At 46.9% G+C, this 25,313-nt stretch overlaps 1 protein-coding gene across 1 annotated transcript; it reads right to left on the reverse strand.

Annotated features, from left to right (window-relative positions):
- Positions 1 to 287: 287 nt before the first annotated feature.
- Positions 288 to 16,968, reverse strand: SLC6A14 (solute carrier family 6 member 14). Its single transcript, XM_074601014.1, has 14 exons — positions 16,902 to 16,968; positions 15,435 to 15,603; positions 13,537 to 13,668; positions 11,819 to 11,980; positions 10,326 to 10,461; positions 9,480 to 9,612; positions 7,503 to 7,643; positions 6,192 to 6,420; positions 5,982 to 6,107; positions 5,766 to 5,884; positions 4,380 to 4,479; positions 4,030 to 4,139; positions 2,489 to 2,656; positions 288 to 1,847 (listed from the first exon to the last, which is right to left on the reverse strand). Exons 1-14 carry the CDS (start codon positions 16,947 to 16,949, stop codon positions 1,698 to 1,700), a joined length of 1,923 nt encoding a protein of 640 aa, XP_074457115.1. The 5' UTR covers positions 16,950 to 16,968; the 3' UTR covers positions 288 to 1,697.
- Positions 16,969 to 25,313: the final 8,345 nt, after the last annotated feature.

The raw sequence follows: 25,313 nt of genomic DNA on the forward strand, positions 1-25,313 counted from the left end.
GGTTCTTGGCTAGACCATGACCCTCAAGCAGCTGGAAAGGGTCCTCTTCACCAGCTTCTGTTACAGGGTCTAATCCCACAGTCCTTTTTATAAATTACCACTCAGTTACTTTCTGTATTTTCTGAGCCCGCTCCAAAACCAGGTCCTAACTTCTATAAGAAAAGGCTGCCTGCAGGTTGAATCTTTCCAGTTCAATCTCCCAAAGGCTTAGGGTCGTAGAAGAGTGGGTGGTACTTCCCACCAGCTGCCTCCCCCCAACTCCACAGAAAAGGCTCAAATCTCATTTTCCAGCTTAGAAATTATTAAAAACAGAAAATCATGTTTTATTTGCCATAAAGTCTTAATTTGTCACAAAAACGCCAGTATAAAACATACACCAAGGCATGCAGCTTGGGCAACAAGCCACTATCCACACTCCTTCATGTCCAGAAACAGTAACAAAGCCCTGAGAGGAAGTGACAACCCGAAACCCTGCTGCATTGTTCCCAAGGAACCATAATCACAGTAAGAGAGACATTCCTCAGCACACAAAATGCATTCATTCAATCCATAGGTCTTTTTTCCTTGATCAGGAATTCACTTACGCTACAAGTGAAGTCAGGTTCTCTTAACCTAAGCCCCTCCAGCACATAAGGCAGAAGCAGCAGTCTGCGTTCCCGAATGCATTACAAACTTCCTAACTTTTCAATAATCTCATGATTTCAGCAAATTTTGGGGTAACAGCATTACAAGGCAGTTGTAACCTTCACTTGGGGTAAAGGTCTGCTTCTTTTGTCTCTGCCGCAACACCAATAACACTGTTTGTATCTTTAAAAAGCGCTCGGGGTCTCCTTGGGAAGGGAAGACCCAAGGCTGAGTGAAAGATGCAGAGAACAAACAGACAGGTGAAGCCTTGGTGAGAGCAGGAGAGCAGATGCACCAGAAATCAATGGTTGCTCTTTCATTCTACAGTGGCAGAATATGGAAACGGGATTTTTGGAGCTATAGCAGATGAATGCTGAGCATGGGGCACGACACAAAAGATGGCTCTTTGGGGATCCCAAGGGGAATAATGAGAAATAGAAAGCAGCCTGCTTTTCACCATGTTAAGGCCTTATTTCCTGCGATGGCAATTTTTTGCCACTCAGTATTTAGATGCACAGACAACACACACACACACACACACACACACACTGTAGTCAACATCAACTCCTGAGCAGCCTCACAGCGCTGAGCGAGGCTTAGACAGAGCAAAATGATTCCTGTTCCCTGAGCTACAGCGCCCACCCGCTCATCTCCGCGGGCAGCACCGGGGTACGCCAGCACAGCACCTTGGCCTCAAATTCCCTGCAGGTGGGGAGCACCAGAACGTGTCTTTATTCTCTTCCATGCCTGTACCTGCAGTCCAGCTGGACAGGGGTTGGATGAGGTATCTCCAGCACGCCCCGTCCCTCAGGCTGGGGAGCTGCAATGCATTTTCCTGCCCTCTCAACCTAAGTCTCCGGGGAGATCTCAGTGTCTAATTCACCCGCTCCTCCCCAAACATACAGCACTAAAAAGAAAAAAAACAGGGCTCACTTTCATTTGGGGGCTGGATTTTGAAGGGCAGATGATTGATTTGCTTTTTCTTGTTCTTTTGCATTGTCACTTTCTAATAGTTAAAGAAAAAAAAAAAAACACACCCCACACGTTAAAAATTTGTCATCCAAACAGCCAGCTCATTGTTGAGTGTAGATGAAGCCGGACACAGTAGGAATCTCATGTTCCTTTTCATTTTTGGGATCTACAACATGGCTGTATCTTTCTCCTCGGTGACATTCCAGGTAGGGACCCCAGTTTGCAGCCGGCCTGCAGCAGCTTACAATGCGCTGGAAAGCAAAAAAACAAGAGGCATGTGATGTTTTACCTTAGTCTGGGCTGTTTTTAAAGGTCAGTAAAGCTATAACTCTAGATATGCCCCACAACTCCACAAATGGCAAACAAAGCACCAAAGTTTTTTTTAAAAAAAAAAAAAAAAAAAAAAAAAAAAAAAAAAATCACTCCAAACGTCTTTGGGTTCAGTGGATTCTGGACACTGAAGTCAAACAAGCAGACAAAGCTCTGACCAACAGGACTCTGGCAAAGCCTGGCAAGAAGTCCATACCTCAGATCTCGCACTTGCTTGTTACTGTGAGGAATGGGAGGCAAGACTCCAGAAAATGATACGGGGATAGAAAGTGATAGAAATTCTTCAGAGAATTTAAAGCAGCTGGAATAACAACAGAAGCCATGCAAATCACTGTTAAATGTGTGGGTGCACTTCCAGAGAATCAGACTTTATCTCCTTATCAGAACACAGTAGGGTAAATTTGCCTCTGATGCAACTACCACAGGTGTGGTTTTGGTCTAAAAATCCAATTAACACACACCTCAAAATACTGAGCACGTATTGGAGAAGAAAGCACAGGCATTCCTGGTAATGCCAAAGAAAGTGAGATCTGAGGCTCTAACAGCCTTTTTGTGCCCTTACCTGACAAAGGTTTCCTTCAGCTTTAGCTATTTTTACAATAGCGATGACAGGGATCCAGATGACACAGAAGATAATCATGCACCAGCCAACAACGGTTCCCCAGGTTGGATATAACACTGAGCCATAAGTAGGAGTTGAAAACGTGACCAAAGACCAGACCAAAATTGCCTATAAAAAATGGCAAAAAAAAAAAAAAAAAAAAAGAGAGAGAAAACAGATTTCCAGCTAACTTGAACTTGCGCCATGTTTCTAGGTTGGTTTGAAAAAAAAAAAAAAAAAAAAGCTATCTACAAATTCTGCGGTTTCCTCTTGCTTTTTGAGTGTGAGAACGGTTGTGCAGGATTTGGTGTTCAGTCATGGCCATGCAGAAAGACCGAAAGATGACACTGTTATGTACCCTAACACCTTAAGTACATCTATGTTCCAACAGACCTTGATCTCTTCTGAAAGGGTGGGTGTCAGGGGGATGGGGCCAGGCTCTTTTCAGTGGTGCCCAGCAACAGGACAAGAGGTAACGGGCACAAACTTGACCATGGGAAGTTCCACCTCAACATGAGGAGGAACTTCTTTCCTGTGAGGGTGGCAGAGCCCTGGCAACAGGCTGCCCAGAGAGGTGGTGGAGTCTCCGTCTCTGGAGACATTCCAAACCCGCCTGGAGGCGTTCCTATGCCACCTGCTGTGGGTGACCCTGCTCTGGCAGGGGGTTGGACCGGATGGTCTCCAGAGGTCCCTGCCAACCTCTACCATTCTGTGATTCTGTGACTCTTGGTTCTGTTGAAATCTTGTGTTGGAGAATATATATATGTCGCTAGATGAGCCCAGTACCTTTCTCTTTATGTTTTATATGTTCCCACGTTCTGTTATTTACAGGAATATGGGAAAGAATTTAAGATTAACTGATGGGAAATATTGCCACAGACATGAGATATTTTAGGAGCAGCATTTTCTAATCTGTAGTCCAGTCAGATTAAAGGTACTGTGCTGTACCAGAGTGACTTGCCACTGTTCCTGGATTTGGGATCTTAATGAATGCTCTCATAGAAACATAATCTGTCCATCTACTCTCACAAGTAGAAGTACGTCAGTAATGAAAAACTGAGACACACATAGCAAGACATAAAAAAAAAAATCTCAGACAAGGGAACAGCTGGACATCCAAAGAGCAAACACAAGGCAGGGATCCATCCCAAAATGAGATTTCACTCAAAGGGGAAAAATCTAGGTTTTCAAAACATTTTCTAAAGTCTGAAATGAAAATAATCCAGCTGCTAAAAGATGGACAATCTGGTTGCTCTGTGTTACTCCTAAGAGTGTAGACCCAACTCACCAGCAACTGATGTGATGGTCCAGCCTCTCCTGGAGAGGACTCAAGGAGGAGCAGTATGTATCCGAAAGCACAGAGTTTGCGTCACTGGCAGAGCCATACCCTGTCTTTACACATAGGGCCTGGACATTCAGCACCGAATGTTCACGTGGAAACTTCTTCAATATCCAGTTGCTAAGTTCTGTCCCACTAACACAATTCAATCATCTACACTCACCATTAACAGCACAGGAGTAATGAAAAACCAGCACGCTCTCCACCACAGCCAGAACAAACGGCTCTTCTTTCCAATCATCATTTCGATGTCTTCAATGAACCTGTTTCCTCCTGTTGAAAGACAATCATAGGGTGCACTGTAAAGCAGGTGCCTCCCTTGACGGTGGGGTTATCCAAAAGGGATAGAAGAAAGGCAATGGTCAAGGTCAGTTTCTCCACTTTTGGGGTAACCATTAAAGCTTTTCAGCCAGTTAAGTTATAAATGCTTTATTGCAGTAATTAATTTTTAATATACACTGTGCCTCAGATTGCACAGTCAATTCATAGATTTTTTCAATGCAAGCAATTTACCGTAAATGTAGACGATGCCTATTATCTCCAGGACAGCTGCAATAAGGATTCCCCATCCAGCACAAAAGTGGTCTATTAGGTTAACCCAGTAAATTCCTGCCTGTAGAACAAACAATAAAGAGGTAAAAATGTACCCAGCCCCAGTAACCTCTTTATGCAAATAAAATAAGTTGCATTGTTCAAGCCAGTTTAAGTAATCACCACTCTGAGTTTTTTGAAATTTCCATTTCTCTAGGCTAAATACGCATTTGTGAACAGTATTTTGTGTAAATAGCTCTACGTCAGGTTGACAAAATACTGTAGAATCTGATAAAATACTGTAGATTAATAACAAGAGATACGTATATGCTAAGCAAATATAGACAGCTGAGAGCAAAATGTAAGTTTGGAACTTACTGTATTAAAGCCGGTGCTGAAGCTTTAATGCTGAGCTACAGCAACAGCTATACCAGTTATCTGTTGTGGTAGGCTCGGGTGCTTCTACACGCACAAGTTTTCCACGTGGGTTAAACACAGCTTTAAACACCAGCGTGCAATAGCGGGATCAGAGAGCAGGAAACAAGCTTTAAGCCACTTCACGCTCTTGCGTATGAAGTCCTTTGCAAGCTTCCCTGCCGTCCCTGTTTCATAACTTATCGGCTTTGCTTGACTATACAACCGTGTTCACCACAATTATCTTATTCACATTATCAGTCTAATTGCATATATAAATCTGCATTTCTAGATGGAGTCATTGCAATGAACCTTTATATCCTTAAAAGCAATTGCCTCAAGAAATTTTACACAGTATACTTAAAGTTCCTTTTATGTATGTATATGTATGCATATATATTTATACACACACACACATTCACCCCTATCTATCTATCTATCTATCTATCTGTCTATTCATACACACGCAGGAGAAGTAACCACACAATCTACAGATGCTCGTGAGGTTTTTATGACTCGAATGGGCCATTTCTCAGACCCTGACCTGTTTGGTAGTTGGTTCTGAACAAAAAGATCCCATTGGCATCTATTAGTGGTACGCTCAGTGCTGCACACGCACTGTGTGCCTGTGCCTGAGATTACACAAGTAACGTCCTGAACTGAGGAGCAATAAATCAGGCTGACGGTTCACTGGCTGTATGCGGGCCTTCTATTTAAAAGCACATCTCAGTTCAATAATCACAGAAAACCTCAGGTTCCTCAAAGCTTGCCTCTGGGAATTTCTTATTTGCATGCAGCAAATTGCGCCATGCTCCATTGCATTACACACTGACAGAATCTGACTCTCTCAGATCGATCCATGCAAACAGGAACAGTTGGAAAGGGTATTTTGACTTGAGTTCATCACTTGCAGCATCGCTAAACCCTCAGCCAAAGAAGAATTTAATGTCTTACCTGAGTAACACAGATAAGACCGAGAAAGAAGAGCAATATGCACACCCCCAGGGTTATAGGGACTCTTAACTTTTTCATCGCTTCGGGGTATATATCATGTATGGTGGTTGTAAGTGTTTCTGCAAAGGAAGAAGAGCAGGGTTTGAGCAGAGGTAGTGCAATTAAGAAAGGTAATGGTCATTTGCAAAGCCACGGGTTACATAAAACCGCACTCACCTATGGAGGCAAACTGAGAGTCAAGGCCCAAGAGCACGAGCATGAAGAAAAACAAGAAGGACCACAGAGGAGAAACTGGTAACTTGGAGAGAGCCTCTGGGTAGGCTACAAATGCCAGATCAAATCCTGGAAGAGAGTGGAAGGAAGGAGGTTATTGTCAGGCCTTGGTCAAGGCAAGTCCCAGCACCGACAGCGCGACAGGCGGCCTACCTGAGTCCACCACCTCCGAGACGGGTCTCTTGGACACGAATGCCATGTGTCCCAAGATGGAGAATATTGCAAACCCAGCAAATATGCTGGTGAGGCAGTTGGTTACACAAACCATAATAGCATCTGAGTAGCAGTTGTTGTGGAACTTATTGTAGGAAGACAAAGCAACGAGCCCGCCCCATGCCACAGACAGGGAGTAGAATATCTGGGTGGCTGCATCTTTCCAAACCTACCAGAAATAAGAACATGGAATTACTGTATCGCTCGCAGTATGTATCATAAACATTTAAGTCTGCCCCCTGTGGAAGCTCCAAGGATTTTTCTACATTTAGCCTGAATATCTAATGCTATTTCATACGAATTTTAGAGTAGGTGGGATATAAGCATGCTGGTGGCCTTGTGGCTGCAAGCATAAACAATATCTTGTGATTTCCAAAGGTCACATCCTGAGTACGTTGCCAAATACTTAATCTTATTGGGTTAACCCTGAAGAAAAGATTCAGCTCATTCACTTATGTGGGTTATCAAGATACGAATCTTGTCACAGTGCCAATGAATAAGGAAAACCAGGACAGGGTTGCAGGAGTGAGAACTTACATGTGCTCTCCCACTTGTGCTCCTCACACCATGACCCAGACAAACCACTTCTGCCTCTGGCTGCAGGCCCAGTTAGCACCAAGTGTTCACATAAAATACCACAAATAAACATCGTGCTTGATGTTTGCTTTTGGTAAAACTGAACTAATGTTAGCATAAGCCAGAACAAAAAAGATACAAGCTGCCTTTGCACAAAGTGCCCTTCCTGGTCCACCTAGTTTCCTAAGCTAATTTCTGGGCAAGGCACAGCCTGAATTTCAAACTCAGGCATCCCTTCAACCTTCTGATAAAGTCCCTTGAAAGCAGCCAAAGCAAGTGGGACACGTCTGAGAGCAACACTTGATCCCACAGCAAGAACTTTCTCAGTAAGCCTTGCTGGGATGAAACTCCAGCATGGTCCCCGAGCGCTGCTGAGCAGCAGTGCCATGGTTGTCACCACTGCCTGGTGTGGCAGGGAGGGGGCAGAGGGTGGCTATTTTTCAGATTGAGAGCAGCTAGAATAGGGGCTTGGATTTCTGATAGAGCTGGGGGGTGCTGAAAAAGACAGAACCCAGCTGCAGAGACAAGAAACAGGGCAGGACATGAAGCACCACCTGACTGGAGAGAAAAAAAAAAAAAAAGAAAAAAGAAAAAAAGAAGGAGTTGCTCTGTAAGTGACAAGCCCATCGAATCATGGAAGTGTGTCATGATTCCAGGGCTGACACTACCTCTCACCTCTGCCTCCATCAGCTTGGTGATGTTGGACTGTGTCCCGATGTAGTATTCGATGCCGTCCCGAGCACCTTCCAGGGTGGCACCTCGCACCAGCAAGATGAGCAGGATGACGTATGGGAAGAGTGCGGTAAAGTAGACGACCTGCAGCAAGAAGGGCAGGGACACACATCAGAAGCGAGGGGACCCACAGACCCCCGTGCAGGAGGAATGGCCAGGTTTTAGGCCAAGGTCTGCTGGTACAAAATGAAAAACAGGAGACCAGTGAAGTGAACGCACACCAAGCAGTAAACCATCTGGCTTAGCCGGTTCTGGAGCTGCATTCCAGCAGAAGCAGAAGGCCCAAGCCACATATCCACTTTTCAGATAGCACTTGACCAGTTTCAGAAATGTGTTTTCTGACATGATTTACTGCTGTAGCAAGGTTGGACTCAACCAACCCACAGATCTCTTGCTAGGCAATGCTTCTAGCAAACGCGAACTGAAAGCCAGTCAAAATTAGGTGACTAGGATGGAATTATCTCCTGATGAGACTGGGAAGAAAAAAAAAAACTAAAAAAGAAAAAAAAGCCATGCTGAAAGCTTGATTTACTGGGAACAAGGACTTTTAGGTTCTGTCAGACACAGATCTTTTTTGTTGTTTGCCTACACAATTTCTAGCGCGATGGGATCCAGGCCAGAAGCAGGGCTAAGCAGTGCTGTTATCATGCAGGCTACGTTCAACAATACTCTTGTTTCTTGAGTCTTAGTTTCAGTGTTACGCAGACAGATAATTGACCTGGTACTGCTGGTTACACCAAGCCATAGCATTGCGCCATCATACAGTGAGCCTGACATTTCTGAAGACTTCCCTCATATTTGCCCAGAACAGTCAATTCTCTCCGCTCTTCATCTTTGCTTTGTTCCTGCCCCGCTAGATCCTTCTGAGCCTTACCTTACACCCCAGAGAGGCTTACCTTTGTGCCAGAAGAGAAGTGACAACAGGAGGAGCCAATTGCCAGGAACCCAAAGAATGCGAGTTTAAGAGGAGCCACGCGGCAGAACAACCATGGCTGGGAAAGCGGAGATACTGCACCCTGAAGTGCTGAGATGGAGGGCCAAAAGCTCCAAATTAGAAAGCAGAATAGGAAGAGACATCAGACTGAGGAGACGAAGACAGGCCGCCAGGAACCATGGAAAGGCACCATGACAGAAGGAATCGAAAGGGGAAAAAAAAAAGAAGAGAAAAAAAATCGGCGCAGAAAGGGTGAGAGAAAGAATGAAGGCAACAGAGACTGAAGAAGTAAGTGACAGAGCTACAACATGGTGGCAAGAAAGGAGTACGGAGAGGAAGGAACTAAACCAGGAAAAGGCCTTAAGGCAGGAGAGAACGAAATTCAGCCTGCCTGAAGTCTGGAGAGGAGCCGGCCTAGCTCAAGGAAAACTCCAGGCAGCCATGCTCCAGCATGTGGAAATGGGAGCTCAGCAGAGACAGAGTCTGAAAACAAGCACTTATGGACCTGGTCCCTAAAAGCAGCATGAAGCCTTGGGTAAAAACAACGTTTCATAATCTGGCCGGAACCCGCACACACACATCTGTTTGCAGGACTTGACCTGTATTGTCCAAACATCTCAGCTCGTCTGGAGGTACGAATAATTACCGGGTGTTCCCAGGGTGTGCGTGTGCGGTCACAGGCACATGGCCATCATAACAGGCCGGGTGACTCCCAAAACTCAGCTGTGATCACCTGTGTGACGGCAAGATCCCCAAATACTTGGCAGCCCTGGTTGCGCCGAGACCCACGTGTTAAGTAATTGCTGTGTAATCAGCACCTTACTCCTATTTTATATAACAGTTATGAAGCCAAGGAGCAGAAAGAAAGCCTAACGCCACGTCCAGCAGAGGGTGGTGGGCTGGGACTGCATCCTGCCTTGTGCTAACCTTGGCGTTGGAAGGGCAGGATCAGGCCAAAAGTCTGCTACTTGCTCTTCTTAACTTACCTTTCCAGAAGATTTTATTCCTTTAAACAAGGCAGCTCCAACTATCATCCAGGAAAGAAGGAGGCAGAGCGCCAGGTACCACACGATGTTCCCGGTCTCATCCAACCCACTGGAGCGCTGGAGAGTCACTTTACTGAAAGCACAAAATGCTGCGATGAGAAGAGGGCGGCAGCAGCACACACTCCTCTCCGCCACTGCTTGAAGGAAAGGGAGCTGGTTTCTGTAGGTACGACAAGACCCTGCAGCCATTTCCACAAGTGCGCAGTGAGAACGGCGCGACTGGCATTGAAAATCGGAATACGTAACTGCATTTTAAAGGTCTACCAGCCCTCAGCTCTCCCTCCATACATCTCCCATCAGGCCTACCTCAGCTCCTCTGTGTTAACCATGAAATTCTGATGGCAAGAGAAGAGCCTAGAAGATGAACCAGTTCCCAGGAACCCAAAGAACACAAAGCAAATTGAAACCGTGTGGCTAAAGAAATGGCAATTCCGCAACAGGCCCAGATTCAGAATAAGGTGAATATATTTTGCACAGTAACTCCTGAAAAAAACCTATATGCTTTACATGAAGCTAAGTAGTCCCTACCAGGACTCCAGAGAAGAGGACTTATTTAAGATGGATTATTTTTCAGTATGCTACAGGTTGACTCCTTTACTTCTCTATTATTTCTTTGAAAGGGCCCAGACTCATCAATAAAATTTTAAGTCCTCTCTGCACAGATTTGGATGCCCACCCCCCTTGCTAGGCTGTTTCTGGGCAGCAAGACAAAAAGAAAAGGCACATTCAAAACAACAATGCATAATAAATGCAATTTTCGCAATTCCTTTAAAATTTTTTGCTTACTTCCAGTACTGCTCACTGGGAAACTGCACTGGCTTGTAGTTTATGCTGCCGTTCATACACGTGAGGTTGTTGTTTGTGATGAACGAGTAGTTTGCGTGAATGATTTCTCCATCTAAGGTTGCGTTGCAGTCGCTTACTAAAAGCAAGAAAAAAGGCATTGTTAACACGGTGATGACTATTGCAGGAAATGTTTTCTAAACAGTTACAGCATCAGCTTGCCTACTAACAGCGTTTGGAAACAAACCTGAACTATCACTTGCATCTGTGACTTTGTTGCTTTGACTGCAAAGCAAAACACCAAGAATCCGGTGTGCTCAGCTCCACCGTTCGTTTGCTGTCACGAACACTTGCAAAATCCAGCACTGAGGGTAGTGCAGGCTGCAGCCTTGGTTACTCTACGAAAACCTTTGTCCCAGCCAAGGTCACACGCATCCTCTGGCAGCTTCATCTCACCGTGGCAGAGGGCTTACTAGAGCCCTTTAAACATTTTCCTTAGGGAAGGGGAGGTGCTGTTTGTTTTGGGGTTTTTTTTGGGGGGTGGGATTTTATTTTTTTGCCAGAACATACAGTAATGAACACTATATGCTGGAAAAGTCTTGTCGAAGCCCATTTTGGGACAGCTTCTTCAGCCCAGTTTTGTATTCCTCAGCACTTTGAAACTTTGAGCTAAAATATTTTTTAGTCCACAAGCAGGCATCAACTTTTTGTTAAATAAAGCATCTCAACTTCATTTTATGAAACCTATGAACCTTAGAAGAGATTTTCAGATATATGGTTAAAAGAGTTACAATTACATTACCACTTGAAGTAATGTAACCCATCGTGGTCCTGGTCCCTGTTATTTTAATACTCTCAGAGGTTACACGGCAACACATTTCCAGCTACTAACTTCTAATTATCTCACCAACTTCACCTTTGCCTTAAACTGGTCTGATATGGAAACTGCTGAGATAACAAGTGTTTGGCGGTACATGTGCTGCCAAACATCAAGAACAATAGCGTGGAGATATGTTCTGAAGAGTTAATGAAGTGCGACACCGGTGCTGTGCTCAGGATTACCATACCCACAGGGGAGGCAAGGAGCAATGGGAGAACCCCCAGAAAAGCTACAGCAATACTCTTGCTTCAGGTGAGAACGTGTTTTGCCATGAAGCCTGATGAAATGGGAATACAGCATTTCCAGGGACTGTACGTACCACGAGAAACCATATATTTTAAAGGAGAATGAAAGAGAAACCTTATATTTTAAAGGAGAATGAAAAGGATTCCAACAAGGAGGTTTCGGCCCAGCTCCCTCTAGATTTCCCCAAGCACCCAGAAATGGTGGCAGGGAAGCAGAAAACCATCACTCCCCAGTGTTCAGAGACAAAACCCCAGGACGGACTCTTCAAGCCACAGGTAGCTGTCTCACTCCTCTCATTTCTCCCAGAAAACAGTAAAGAGTACAGGTATCCCAACCAGTAATACTAAGGCCTGTCTGTTAAGTACGGTACCTAATCGTGTTTTGCTGCAGAACTCGTCTGCCCAGGAAAAGCAGTCTGACCACGGCAGCACTTTTTGAAACGAGGCAAATAAGTAATAGAGCGCGTAAGCAATGATCACGTTGTAGTAGATCGTCACAAATGTTGAGATGATGACCATCGTGATGCCCACTCCTAGGAAAGAGAAAGACACAATGTCTTAACTACCCCAGACTTGGGCTGAAAAAAAAATATTAATGGCCTTTCAAAAACTTTAAAAGTTAACTTTTAAAAGGGCTACTTGGGAAGCAGTTGCGGGGTTTTTTTTTTCTTTGTTTGTTTTTAAAATATTTTTTAATGACAATCAAACAGGGAAAGGATTAAGCCAAGAAATGAGGGTTGTGATCCAAACTGACCACCTCAAATGTGGTTTGGACACGGAATGTGAACCAGGCCCACAGAAAAATTGGAGTAGTCGCTAAGTCCAAGTCTAAAGGAGAAATTCAATATTTCTTTTCTCTCCCAGTCCAGTGGGAAGCTTTGATTGCTTAGTAAAATAAAAGAAACTATACTAGGACTGACCAAGCCATTTTGAAGATCCCACTGTAACGAATGGTTTTGCAATAACTGAGAAGCAACACAGAACAGTAAATCTGTGCCGATAATACTGTTCTCCTTTGTTAAAACGAACTTTGTGCTGTGAGTTTGGGAAAGTCTGCCAAACAGTCCCAATCATCTTAGAGACTATATTTAAGTTTATATCTTCATGGACACATAAAAGATTTGCTGCGTCTATAGACTTTTGCTTTAAAGTTAAATGCACTGCTCCCGTGAAAGGTTGCTTGTGCTGCAGTACGGAGTCTGGCAAAAAAAGCTCAGGCAACCAGCCAGACTGTAATCCCTTTTGTTTCTGTAGAAGGTGGCAAGTGATATTCTTATTGCATCAGAAAAACTTTGTTGTTCCTACATTAATTCCTCCGATAGGTAAAGAGGACAAACAAGACCAATTGCATAGTCCTTTACAGCCAGGGGTACAGGGCCTGGATGGATGGGAGAGCGAGCAGAGCACGTGCTTAGTGGTTTCCAAGCACGTAAATCTCCCTATGAAGTTCAAACCCTCCCAGGGACAGGTAAACTACGGCTACAGAGCGCAACTATCTCTCTTTTCACAAGGGGCGCCTCACCTTACGCAGCCGGAGTCCAGCCTGTTTTATCACCCCAGCCGATGACTCCCCCGGCAGCGAGTTGGACGGGTGCATGCACAGCGTGGCACATGGCCATTAGACCCACGCGCCTGTGGGCTAATACAGAATTAGCCCCTCCAACATGGAACTGCCTTGCAAACTGCCCAGGATGTAAAGTGTAAAGAAACAGCGATAAAGTTCACTTCTCTAAATGATTTTTGATTTCTTGCAGACAGTGCCAGGCGTTTAACTGAGGGGGGTGATTTCCTTCTGCCTGGACACCCGCGGTTCGGTGGCGTGCTGTGGAACACCAGGAGGATCACCAATAAAGCCTCCTAATCGCCAGCCTTTTAGGGCGAATCTCCAACACACATCTGTTTAATAATTGAATAATAAGGAAGAGCTACCGGGGAACATAATCCTGACCTTGTAACCTTGGGAATATTCTCTAAATGGAAAGCGGCTTCTCAGAATTAGAAACTTCGTGAAGAAATCATTAATTCATATCTTTTTATTACTAGAATAATAATAATAAAAAAAGATCTAAGGAAACTTAACGATACTAACCTTGAAACAATGGTAATATTCTCCAGACGGAAACTGGCCCGAGACTGGCAAACTGCCCAAGGGAACATTCCATGAAAAATAAGGGCAAGCCAGCTAAGGCCAACATCAGGGTGTACGGGATTAGAAAAGCACCTGAGAGGAGAGAGGGGGGAAAAAAAGCCAACACAAACACACACAGAGAAAACAATGAATCTTTCAGTGTTCGCCACAGTTCTATCACATTTTATACTTCCCCCTTTTTCCCCTGCCTGAAATATCCCACTGTGGGGTTTTTTTGCTTTTTGCAGAATGTAGAGATTTGTTTCTAAATCCTGTTTTCTGTAAGACTAAAGAGCACCTCCAACGAAGGGACACCGGTTACCAGGAGAACCAGTGATTTACATGAGGTGGCTTCTCTTAACAAATTAAAGGGATTTTACAAAAACTATCAAACTGCTCTCATACAAGCAGGAACGCTGCTCAGCCGTTGACACCATTGGCTTTTGTCTGCTTTCTAGTTTATCTTCCAGCTTTTAACTTAGAAAGGAACACAACCATTCCTTCACATCACTTAGCTGTGATTTGTGACTGCCCTGTTCGAGTAGCTACCGGTCATCAAAGCGTGACAATTATTGTCTATGGCTGGCTGACTCCTGTGCCCAACAGCATCTCAGCCTGGCTCTTGTTCAGGGCCGTTTTAAAGTGCACATTAACCTGATATCAATGACAGTCCTGTTCTGGGGAAGGGACTGGCACTTCTTTGCGTGTGCGCAGAAGACAGGGCAAGTGAGAGCACAGGTTTTCTAAACATGACCCGACATCCCCGCAGAAATCTGTCCTCTTCACTCGCAGTGAACTTAACACAATCGAGGACCCAGTTGTATAAGGAACTGCAAATACCTGCTGTAATTTAAGGAAGTAGAGAGTCCCACAGAATTAACTAGATTACGCCTGTGTTTCAAAACACGGATGTAACAGTTGCCTTCATCTATCGTGAGCAAGGAGCACAGAGCAGGGTAGACGCAGCAGCACAAATATGCTTTCTGCTGCAGCAGATAAGAAAAAAAAACACCACCTAGTAGAAGGACTGATGTCCCAACTTATTTTGTTTTCAGTTTTGTTGAAGAAAATTGTAAGTAACATGGCCCTGCCAAGCTCACTTCAAAAGTCATCTGTACTGAGAATGCCACCTTGTGTTCCACGCGCAGCTGTAAGGGCTGTGCTGCTTTTACAGTCCAGAATTTGACTCCCAAGGACTGTCAGGCAGAGCAAATGAGTACATACAAGTCAGTCCTCTGCAGTTACTTGGCGTCCACGCTCTCTTTAATTACCACTGGTTGCCTGGCAAATAGACAAAGCTCTGGAATAGCAGCCGGGGAAGCCACTGCCTCCGCTTGGCTTTGCCACTAGTCCATTGTGCAAGCAGGTAGAGGCTCTCTCTGCCTCGCGCTCCCCAAGTACCTGATGGGGATAATTATTGAGCTTGGATAATTATTCCAGCTTAGCTTGTTTGCCTGGCAAAACAAAGGTGCAGAGGGGGTTCAATTGCTCTCTATAAACATATCAGGGAGGTAAGCACCGGGGAGGGAGAACAGCTATTTGGGTAAGTAGAGGATATTGGCACACGGACAAAGAGATGCAATGGTGGTCATGAGTAAATCAAAACAGTTCTGGAATTCTCAGGTGGAAGTTTGCAATTAAAACTAAATACTATTTCCCTCCTCAGCTGGTACCCAAAAAGCACAGAGATGCTTCCTACTCCTCTTCCCATTCCCCTCAGCATGTGTTCTCCCACTTCCCAAGGTGATGCTCACATCCAGCTTTGACAAAACGTGCCCGACCTCAGGGCTGTCCCCCCTGCCCCCCCATCCCGGGGATAGCAAGGTGTGCTGCCCGACGCTGCCATGCAATACAGGTACCTCCGCCATTCTGGTAGGTGAGGTAGGGGAACCGCCAGACGTTGCCCAGGCCCACAGCGTAGCCCACCATGGAGAGCAGGTAGTCGGCTTTGTTTGACCAGTTGCCACGCTCCAAGTTCTCATCGCTGCCACTGGCTTGGGCATCCTTTTCATTTGACAAATTGAAGTCCTTAGAAAAGAAGAGGGAAGGCTCAGGACTGCCCCATAGGCAAGCAGGACAGTCACATCGTCATTTCTCCTGGGCATCGTGGGGCAGGGCAGCGAGGCAGAGCCAGGTGGGCTGCCAGTCCAGCTGGTCCCTGGCAGGACAGCAGGGACCCGTGAGAGAGGCTCCCACCAGACAGCCCAAGCAATGTTCATGGCCAGTTTTGCCCTGCTCCTACCTTAGTCCCTGGTGCTGCCAGCTCCGGGGGGCAGCACCTCCAGGGGACTCCCCTACTCTGCCCCTGCATGTGCCTGGATGCCCCCACGCCGGTTCAGATGTTCACACCAGCACGTACCTGTATGCTCACTTTCAAAAACACCTGCCCAGGTGCCTTCCAAAACTGCCCAGGTGCTCATCCCTCTTTACCTGCCCCAGTGCCCCCATATTCCCATCCCTGTGTGGATCTCACCTACCCAGATAATGTCATACCTGCCCAGGTACACCATACCTCACCTGCCCAGTGCTCCCACAGCTGCCTGGGTACCTGCACCCTACTTACGTGAGTGTCCCTCTGCCTACCTGGGTACCTAAGTACCCTACCTGCTCAGATGCACCCAGACCTGCCTGTGTCCTCCTACACCTGTCTGGGTGTCCCCTTACTTGCCCAGGTGTGCAAGTAACCCCAATATCCCACCTGCCCTGGTGTCCCCAGCAGCCCACCTGCCCAGGCGTCCCCACACCTGCCCAGGTGCACAAGTATCCCCACTATCCCACCTGCCCAGGTGCTTTCATACCTGCCCAGTGTCCCTATACCCCACCTGCCCGGGTGCCCCTGTACCTGCCCCCATACCTGCCCAGATGCACAAGTATCCCCACTGTCCCACCTGCCCAGGTGCCCCCATACCTGCCCAGGTGCCCCATATCCCACCTGCCCAGGTGGCCCCCGTTATGTCCCCAGGTGTCCCCAACAGCCCACCTGCCCCCATACCTGCCCAGGTGCACAAGATCCCCATTATCCCACCTGCCCAGGTGCTTTCATACCTGCCCAGTGTCCCTATACCCCACCTGCCCAGGTGCCCCCCTACCCCCATACCTGCCCATGTGCACATGTACCCCCGCTGTCCCACCTGCCCAGCTGCTTTCATACCTGCCCAGGTGCCCCCATACCTGCCCAGGTGCACACGTACCCCCACTATCCCACCTACCCAGGTGCCCCCATACCCCACCTGCCCGGGTGGCCCCCGTACCTGCCCAGCTGTCCCCAGTAGCCCACCTGCCCAGGTGTTCCCGTTCCCGTCCCCGTCCCCGTCCGGCCACCTCACCTTCTTCTTGCCGCAGGAGAGGAAGCCCGGCAGGCTGAGCATCCCCATGGCCGCCCCGGCGCCGCTCCGCTCTGCCCGTGCCGGCCGGCTCCCGGCCCTTTATGGAGCCGCCTCCCGCCCGCCCCCCGCCGCGCTGCCGGGAACCGCGGCCCCTGGGCTGCCCCGCGGCACCTCCCGCCCCCGGGGCACCCCCCGCCCGCGCCCACATCCTCGGGAACACCCTCCCGCCACGGCCCGCCCGGCCTCCTGCCCACTTCCCCTCCGAACACCCCGCCCGGACCACTTCCCCCGCCCGGCTCCCTCCCGCAGCCCGGCCCGACGCCCCTCCGAACATGCCCCCCCCTCGCTCCTCGCCCTTCTGCCCCCTGACAGTCCCTACCGCATCCCAGGGGGCTGCCGCCCCCTCAGCACACCCCGACCCTCCGCCGAGCACCCCTCGCCTCTCTCCCTCACCTCGCTCTCGGCTCCCTCTCCACCCCTATCTGCCCGTCTCTCCTTCCCAACCGGCTCCCTGCTGGAGTCCGGGCTCGGGAGATGCACCAAAGCAAAGGGCACAAGGGGTTAAACGGTATGGAAATGCCAGCTTCCAAACACACCTTCCACGTATGCAGGACAGGCACAGAAAGGGCAGGTCATAAAAGCAAAGCCATCGCCAGAGGAGGAATTTAATGAGTAAGGACTTAAAGGGCTTTTCTGAAGCGCTCCCCTGCTGCGCCCACCAAAGCGGCCTTCCCCAGGCATCCCCCGAGGACGGGCAGGGGGACGCTGGCCAAAGCACTCTCCCACGTACAGGCACAAGGGGACACTGGTTGACTGGCTGCTTAATTGCTCTCCTCCGTTCCTAACTGCTCTTTTCCAAGGCTCTTCCAGATCCACACCGTGACAAACACACTTTCTGTCCTCAATTAGTGGGACTTTTTGTTGAGTGAAGTGCTAGCCAGCATGGCTCGGTCTAGCCACGACTGAGAGGCGTAGCGGGAGAGAGCAGTGTGGGGGGACAGCGTCTGAAGGGTAGGAAGGTACAAATCAGATGGCATTTTATCACCCCATGCACCCGGTTCTCCAGGAGACATCTATTTTAGAAAGTTGAGAAAACACTCCTTTGCGGGCTGCCTGCGAATTCTGGATTCAAGTGGCCAAGCCACAGCGCCCAACGCAAACCTTCAGGCTAGTTCTGTATGAAACAAGACAAAACCCACCCAAACGAAGGACATGCTGAGAAATCAGTCAATATTTTTCCAAAGCCGACCTCAACTGTACATAAACTAAGTGGACCTTTTTGACAATCCTGATCCGAGTTACAAATTTGAAATAAAATGAGGCAGCACGGGTTTGGTTTGGATTCTGGGTACCTTCAGCTTCTGTGGGTCACAGTTTTCCCAAGGGAGAACAAAAATGTTCCTGTAAACAATGCTGGACCTGACAAAAGCACCGAGTTCTCTTCCAAGCTCATGATTCAGAACTGGCTATCAACTTGTTTAGAAATGAAATGAGATTAAAAACAACCTGTTAGCTGCAGCCTCTCCCTCCTTATTAGGATTAAGTGTGTGTTGAAATGTTGCGGAGTCACTGGCTGTGGCATTCTCTCTGTGTAACTCAAGATGACTAAAAGTAAAACTATACTGGAGGTACCGCTCCTGGGATGCGTTTGGTTTCTGACCAAGTGAAATTTTCGTTTCTAACGCATTTTCTGTATTCGAAGAAGGAACATAAAAGCCACAGCACATTCAAAATTCCAGGGGCGAGCAGGGGGGAGATGAGTGTCGTTAAAGGGAGAGCTGCGCCTGAGGCAGGGCTCTGTTTTGCCTCTGGGTCAGCTCTGCAGCCAAAGACCAAGCAGCTAGATTTGCGTTCACCAGAGGTGGAGCCCATGGGCTTGGGCCCCGAAGGCTGGTTCCTCACTGCACAGCCAGCCATGGGGCTAGCACCCCGCCAGCCCGTTACCGCCGGAATGTCCCAGCTGGAAATAGAGATAACAGCCAGCAAACCAAAGCCAGCCTGGCTCTGCCGTAGATGAGATACCCCATCTCCTGACCAGCAGTGTAACCGAGATATCCTTTTTCTTTGGAAAGCACCCCTGGATTACTATGGACTCCACTTAGTGAACGCTCTGTTAATCCAATCGGGGGTAAAAAAGAAAAGGAGCAAAAAAAATACCATTAATGATAAACCGAACGTGCTGACAACACAGCAAACAATTTGGACATTTCCTAGGAGCAGCAAGATACCCGTGTTTTCCACTTGGTCGCACCAGTGCTACTATCAGATGTTGGGTATTGCCCTTGGCTAATACAAACACAGCTATGGCAATGAAGCAGACGTATTTGGTGTGCTTATTTAAGAATACGATGGGTAAATTCTGTTTCTGAATCTATATCTTCTGCAATAGCAGAATAGGATAAAGCGAGCCAGGAGAGGAACGAGAGGAATGCAAGAGATGCCTGCAGCCTTCCACCTCTAATATGCACGAGTCCTGGAAAAACAGTCATCAATCTCAAAAAAAAATGATGTTTTCTCCCATCCAGAGAAGATCAAGCAGCACCAGCAGCTGCATGTGGAAGTGTCCACCTACCAGATGTGAATGGCATAGTTCAAAACACCGTCTCCCCTAGCTGAGAGCCCAAAATAAGCAAGAGCTCAACTGCAGGAATAATTCTTGGTGTTCTGCAAGGCTAACAGTCAAACCCACCAGCAGCACACAAGGATGCTACATGGAAAGCTGATGGGGCTGGGCCCACCTGCCCACAGACCAAGACCTTTTATCTGTGGAGATCCTTGTCACGGGAATCAAACTACACACAGCCGCCATTCTGGTGTGCCTGCGAGCGCAGCTACGCGACACGTGCCCATGGTACCCAGTGGGGTGTTATGAACGGGCTCCGCACCTCAGAGGGACAAGGCCTGTGCCAGTGTGTATTAGATGGCCATGACAAGGACGCTGGTACCTTCCCACAAAGCCAAAGATGGCAGTGAGGGACGACACAGCCGTATTTGCTAGCTGACAGAAACAGCCGCCTCGCATTTTATTCCAGCAGCTTCCCTACAGCTACAGACAACCATCAGGTAACCAAATGGCAGTAACACATGCAACAAGGGAAAAAAAACCCCAAAACAAAAGAACCAAACCAACCCAAACAAAAAAAACCAAACCAAACAAAACCTCCACACCATGTTGGCCTTCAGGATCGGAGGAAGACGACATAAACCGTCTAACCATCCCTCAAGAACACGTAATTACAGAACTCCACAGCCACATCGCTTCTTTAGAAGAGAGGATCGGAAAGCCAGATGGGATTGCTACAGACTGACAGAGGAAGCAAGGCAGAAAATTTCGGCTGTTGGCTCCTGCAGCAGCAGGAATTATCTTCTCTACAGGTGAACAGAACCAAACCCTACAGTTCACATTTAAATTGATACTTTCTGATTAAGAAAGCATCAGCCTTGATTTAAAGACCAAGTGATAACAAGTGAGCCAGTTTCCCTGGTGGTGAACTGAACTGCAGGTAATCTAGAATAAAACTTTACCACTAACTTAACATAAAACAAAACAAAACCACTGGTCAAGCAGCCCGTGATAGCATAGCAGCATTCTCCATCTGGTGAGAAATCATTTGACCATGTGCCAGCCGTAAGCAAGGTGGAAGTGTACCTCGAAGGAAGGTATAGCAAGAAGCGTCCCTCCTGCTCAGAAGAGGGGCAGTGGTGGCACTGGCAAGGGAAATGTAAATTGCAGAGACAAAGGCAATTGTTTCTGAAGTAGCCGTCTTTGGCTTCAGAGAGGTACTTATGGGAGCAGACTGTCACGGGTTATAGCAAAACACGAAGAGTGGAAAATGGTTACTTAAGAGGCCCCGTGCCAATGCTGGCTTGCCTAGTTCTAATGGCCCCCATCCCACAGTTTGTGTGCCGCAGACCACGGATATAGGAAGCGCATTCTGCTTCCAACCCTGCTGATCCCTTCAGAGTGAAGGGAGAGATTTTGCTCACGGGAAAAGGAGATGATCTTTTATAAATCCTTCTTCTGGATCCATTTTCCCTCTTTATCTGTTTTGTGCCTTTTGTGCACAGCTGGGATGTTCCTTGCTGCCGTTCAACAGGCCACCGGGAAGCACACACCTACTCCACTTAGACCTCAAGCCACGAGTTCATTCACATTAAAGGTTTAATGGAATGGAAATTCTAAGAAATTTTGATTCAGAAACTTAGAAAGGGGGCATTGAACATTTTCAGCAGTGCCTGAAGAGTTTGGTTCACTAATGTAGTACTGAACATTTTCCACCAAGGGTTTCACCAAAATCGACAGATTCCCAACAAATATTTTTATTTTGCGGGAGTCGCACTGTCTGAAGGGAAACCCCCACAATATCTGTAAAGGTACTTACGCTCTAGTACACGTGATGTTGTCATATTAAAGACCTCTGTAGTGGCCTAATCTCAATGACTGGGGAAAAATCTGATCAAGCACCAACTCAGTACTTTTGGATTCATCTATGTGGCCATCTCAGAGATGAGAAGTACAGCAAGGTCACTCCGGCTGAGCTACTTGCCTCCGCGGACAGTCTGCTATCCCAGCCCAACTTGGGCAGCTGAAAGCTCGCTCGCTCATTTAGCTCCTCACAACAGAACAGTTGCAAAAGTGCTGTTAATGCGAAATGCGTAAGCCTCCTGAGTCCCACTCCCAGGAAAACCCCTTTTATATATTTGAGGGCGGAGACTTGAAACTATATGGAAAAGAAATTTGCCTTCGGGCATTTTGTAGCAGGCTGCAACCTGACATTAACATAATACACATTAATCAAGCTAAGGATGGGGAAGTTTTACATATTCATGTGGGAAAAAAAAAATGATTAGGCGGAAATAAACTTGCTCAAATATACCAATAAAACTGAAAGGCTCTACAGTACGGCTCTTCTACTACAACGAGTCTGGAAGAAGATTTTACTGCCCAAAAGGGAACCACAAGTGTCCACCCACTAAAGTAATCCAGGTGCTTTCTAGACTATTTGCAAGACCGTCAGTCAGTTTTGTATCTATGGTACGCTGTTCTCCACATTAGTTGATTTTATCGTTTGGGGGTTTTAATTGAAGAGAACCTGAGAAGAGACTCAAGTCTCTTCAGGAACTGTCGCATAGAACGTGCTCCTCAAACCCTGCGCTCTCTTGGACCAAAGCTCTTTTCAGGAGAACACGGCCTTCCTCGTAGCGCTGGCTGTCCTCAGTCCCTGAGAACTTGTCGATTTGTCAGATATTACTACAGTTGCCATAGGGGAATAAATGATACTTCTCAACACAGAGCTCCATCTAGAACAAGGAGGAAAGCAACCAAAAAAGCACTAAGGTGTTCAAAGTAGGATTAAACAGAGGGTAGGTGTTTATATCAGCTGCAAAAACCTCTGAAAATCTCTGCTGAAATAATGACTTGCGTGAGAGTTACGAAAGCACAGTGAACAACTGCGTTTGCGGCCCAGGGCTCCTAATTCCTCCAGCCCTGCTTCCGCACGTGGTCCAGAGCATCTCAGCTTTCCTGGGGCAAAGCAGCCTGGTGGCAGACAAACATCCAAGCCTGCCTGAGACGCATCAGGCAGGTCTCACCCCACCTGCCCCCTCCCAGAGGCCACTCCAGACATGTTCAACTTGTCTTTGAGTGACTGAAATGCTGTGTAAATGCAAAACCTCGGCCATCATGGAAGACGTAACAACAGACACAATTAATCAAAGGGAAGAGATAAAGTACGGGAGAACGAAAACCTGGGAGCGTGCGATTATCAAAACTTAAGGATCGGCGAGCACATAGGTGTCGGAGTATAATGACTTGCCTATTGGGAAATATTTCAGGGGCGCGGCCAGTAGAAACTAAGGAGTCATTTTTAATTAAGTAAAATAAAGCCTAGGAATGAATACAATACTAATTTTCAAATATGCTGAACTGAGTTCGTCAATCTCATTAACAGTTTCAGTTTCAAATTCTTCCCCATTATCAAGTTCAGCAAAGCCAGGAGATGTTCTAAGCTGGTTTTGGGGTGTTTTTTTTCAGTTCTATACCTTCTTACTAGTTACGCACAAGCAGCTTTTCACAGAAGGTAACACAAACACATATTCTTGAGAAGCTTCTGACTAACAGTAAGGCTTTGAAACACAGGCATTGACTACCACACAGCAAAAAGACGACCTTTCAGCTCAGTCCACCTTCCCTTGAGGTAGTTTTATGTATTAACATACAGTCCTGCTATGTGATTTCCAAGACAATTATCCTCATGATTGTCCTCCTTCACAACAGGATAAAAGCCAGGCTGTGCCCCACATCTTAGGAAAGGAAATACCTCCGTCAACACTTTCTTTTGTTGTGTGATATCTGTTCCTGCAGGTTAGCAATTACTCTCGGAAATAGCTCATCCAAGTCAGTGGGACTTCTCACATAAGCAAAAGTAACCCCATATCAAGTAATAACACCATAAAATCACCTGCTACAATAACACAATTCCAAGTCTAAAAGGAAAAAGCAGGATTCATACATTAATATCACTTGCAATCTTGTGCTTCTCCGTGCCCCCAAGCAGACAATGTTACAGAGACACCAGAACAGTTACTTGGCTGAACACCTTCAGAATTTGGGAAAAAAAAAAATAAATAAAAGAAAAGGCAGTCAAAAGAATATGAACAATAGATGTATTATTCCTACTGCTATCTATCTCTTCTACAACTCTATCACTAGACTTAGAAATCCTTTATGACAGAAACTGGTCTTTTCACACTTTTTTCACAAAGAGGAGAGCAGAGGTGGGGTTGCTCAAATATTTTATGCAGCACCTGTTCAGCGGGAAACACGTGAACTGCAGTGGACACAAGGACTGGACCCGTGAATCCCAGAACCCATCATTTCCCTTATCCTCACGGTGGGACCTCCTCCCCTCTAAAGCCAGGGAGCCATTTCTGTTTCCCTCAAGCAGCAGAGAAAGCTGTCCACCCCCCAGATAATCCATAACTGATTGGAAAAAGCTTTAACGAGAAACACCATAAGTTATTTTAAAACCCACAACGCACACCCTGGTTGCCACAAACCTGGCCACTCCCCCGGCTTTCCTTTCCAGGCCCCGAGGCTCTCTCCCTCTGGCTCAGGTTCAGGCTCTTCTGAGCAGCCCATCCTCCCATGCAGCACCTCCTCTTGTCTGGCAGACCAGGAACAGCCATATCTGGCCCCAAAAGCCCAGTGAAAGGGCCAGAGCCTTGGCTGGGTGAAAGGGGCATGACGGTCCTCTGCCTTCACATGGCCATGCGATTATCAAGGTGGCAGTGGCAACACCTTCTTGGAGGTGCATCCTCTCGGCACGCTCCCAGAGCACCTGCCCCAGTGGCCGAAGGGGTGCCATTTTCTTATGAAATGCTGATTTGAATCAAGCCCCTTGGTGCTGCAGGTGATCTAGAACAAAACCTCTGAGGAACCTCAGGGTCTTCCAGTCTGCCTGGCTTCCCACGCCTAAACTCAGGGCCTGCAGGGTTTAAAGACATTAGGGTCAGGCAGCATCCCAGCATGAGGCTTCTAGGATTACAGTTCCACCTCGTTGCCGCTCTGGGCTAGTAAGTTATTTTGGGGAAGGGCCAAAGTCTCTATCATACTTCAAGGAGTCTCTGCTGAAAGGTAAGGGACCGAGTAGGGTCCTGATGCAAAGTCTCAGAGCAGATGCGCATCTGAAAGGAATTCCTCAGAAGACACTTTGCTATTAGTTACGCAGAGTAAAAATTCATCTTTCTTGGCAGCTCAACTCATTCACATCTCATTTCAGCATTTTAGTGTTCATGATTTATGTGGGATCAGGGCTCCAGGTAGAACAAACCGAGTTTTATCTTTTCTCCCTCCATAGCAAGCATCACTGCACAACAGACAGAGAAAGCTTTCTTGTCTTTTTTACTTCAGATATGGAAAGAGAATGAAAGATACAGATCCGCTAAAATTAGCAGAAAAAAAAAAGTACTCTACCATTCCTAAATTTTGGGAGAGTTTACAAGAATTCCGTCACTTTCTGCTCTGCTGAATCACTAAAAGTATTAGTATACCCAATGTTAACAACCTGCTTCCCCCAGGTTGTAGCTGCTCTGCAGTGTAAAGAATACCCGCTTCTACAAATGTTTTACTCCAGAGGATAAAAATAATACCCTCCACTTTCCTCAGACCTGAAGAGGTTTAATTTTCTTCATAACGTGTTGGATTTTACACTGTTACTTTTTCGTTCTCAAAGGCCCTGCATTTGCTGCAGCTGGTTTTAATGTTCAAGTAAGTATTACGAAGGCACTTTTCCCCTTCAGGCTGGGGCAATCACCAACCTCTGATGGCACTCATCCAGGCACTTATGGATTGTGAAGCTTTGCAAACGGCTCTTCAGTCATGAGTTTCTTTGCATAATCTTGGTCTGGCAA

The sequence above is a fragment of the Larus michahellis genome, chromosome 9, assembly GCF_964199755.1.
Source record: "Larus michahellis chromosome 9, bLarMic1.1, whole genome shotgun sequence".
NCBI lineage: Eukaryota > Metazoa > Chordata > Aves > Charadriiformes > Laridae > Larus > Larus michahellis.